Source organism: Camelina sativa, chromosome 8 (assembly GCF_000633955.1).
Source record: "Camelina sativa cultivar DH55 chromosome 8, Cs, whole genome shotgun sequence".
Lineage (NCBI taxonomy): Eukaryota > Viridiplantae > Streptophyta > Magnoliopsida > Brassicales > Brassicaceae > Camelina > Camelina sativa.
This window is the reverse complement of record NC_025692.1, coordinates 26,307,494-26,308,843: the sequence shown is the minus strand read 5'-3', so window position 1 is coordinate 26,308,843 and position 1,350 is coordinate 26,307,494. Positions and strand designations below refer to the sequence as shown.

Genomic DNA, 1,350 nt, shown 5'->3' with positions numbered 1-1,350 from the left:
TATTATACCTTCAAAATTCTTCTTTCTTTGGATTTTTGAGTACTTTTAGTGATTTCTAATTTTTCTAGATAAGATATGTAACTGAATGTACCAGAACAAACAAGGTCATACTTTTGTCAACGTAGTTATCAGATAGTTAACGTCTATAGAACTTGTAGCCACAAAACTAGTGAAATCTACTGCAATATTTCCTTTTTATTTTCGTTGCAAGTTTAATAATTGGCGCAAAAAAAAATTAACAGAACATAAAACTGTAGACTTTTTTTTATTAGATGTTTAACATCCTTTTTTGAATATTTACAACCAAATTTCCCCACGAGAAAGGGTTTTATCATAAATACTTAACATATTGCCGGCTAATATCATATGCCCAAGATATATATATATATATATATATATATATATTTAAAACAATATCTAATAATTTACACCGTCACATTATAATTAGAACAGTAAAACCAAAATTTCCAAAAATTCCGTAATTGACCATTTAGTATTTGTAGTCTTTGACGTGAAGGCTCTCGGAAGCACCATCACCTAGCTGAGCGTCACCCTTGTAGGCACCAAGGGTTGCTTCAGAGTTAGCCTTAGCTCGAGCCAAGAACGCCTTTTGAGCCTTGTCCACATTCTCTTCTTTACCTCCCCAAGCCTTAAGGGTACTCTGTTGAAGCGCACGTCCATACGAAAACGTCAAGCTCCATGGTTTCTTACCTTTTAGCTGATTAATAGCGTTTAGATTCACAGTTGCTTCTTCCTCACTCTGTCCTCCAGACAAGAACACAACAGCCGGAACCGCTGCAGGAACCGTCCGTTGTAAAGCACGAACCGTGTGCGCGGCGATCACTTCAGGTTTAACCTTGGAGCCACTGTCAGAACCTGGAGTAACCATGTTTGGTTTCAAGAGAGTTCCTTCCAAGATCACATGGTGATCACTAAGAGCCTTGTAACAAGCCGCAAGGACTCGTTCCGTAACAGAAGCACATTTCTCAATATCATGAGATCCATCAACAAGAATCTCTGGTTCAACAATAGGGACAAGACCGTTCTCTTGGCAAATAACTGCGTATCTAGCTAAACCGTAAGCATTCTCATGGATAGCTAACTCAGAAGGCTCTTCCTTTCCGATTTTGAGAACAGCACGCCACTTAGCGAAACGTGCACCAGCTTCATAGTATTTCTTGCAACGGTCACCAAGCCCGTCAAGACCAATGGTTGTGGTTTCACCATTAGTACCAGCTAGCTCAACGGTTCCCTTATCGACTTTGATACCTGGAAGCACTCCAGCTTCCTTCATCACATCAACAAACAGTTTCCCTATATAGCAAAAATCAACAAAACACCAACCAATGA

The 1,350-nt window shown here is 39.2% G+C and overlaps 1 protein-coding gene across 1 annotated transcript in view; it reads right to left on the bottom strand.

Moving 5' to 3' along the window:
- The window catches only part of LOC104709958 (fructose-bisphosphate aldolase 6, cytosolic-like), a 2,330-nt gene continuing 1,244 nt past the window's right edge, over nt 265-1,350 (bottom strand). Inside the window, exon 4 of the mRNA XM_010426491.1 lies at nt 265-1,334. Coding sequence (XP_010424793.1) covers nt 491-1,334 — 844 coding nt within the window. The 3' untranslated portion in view covers nt 265-490. The remainder of the gene's footprint in view (nt 1,335-1,350) is intronic.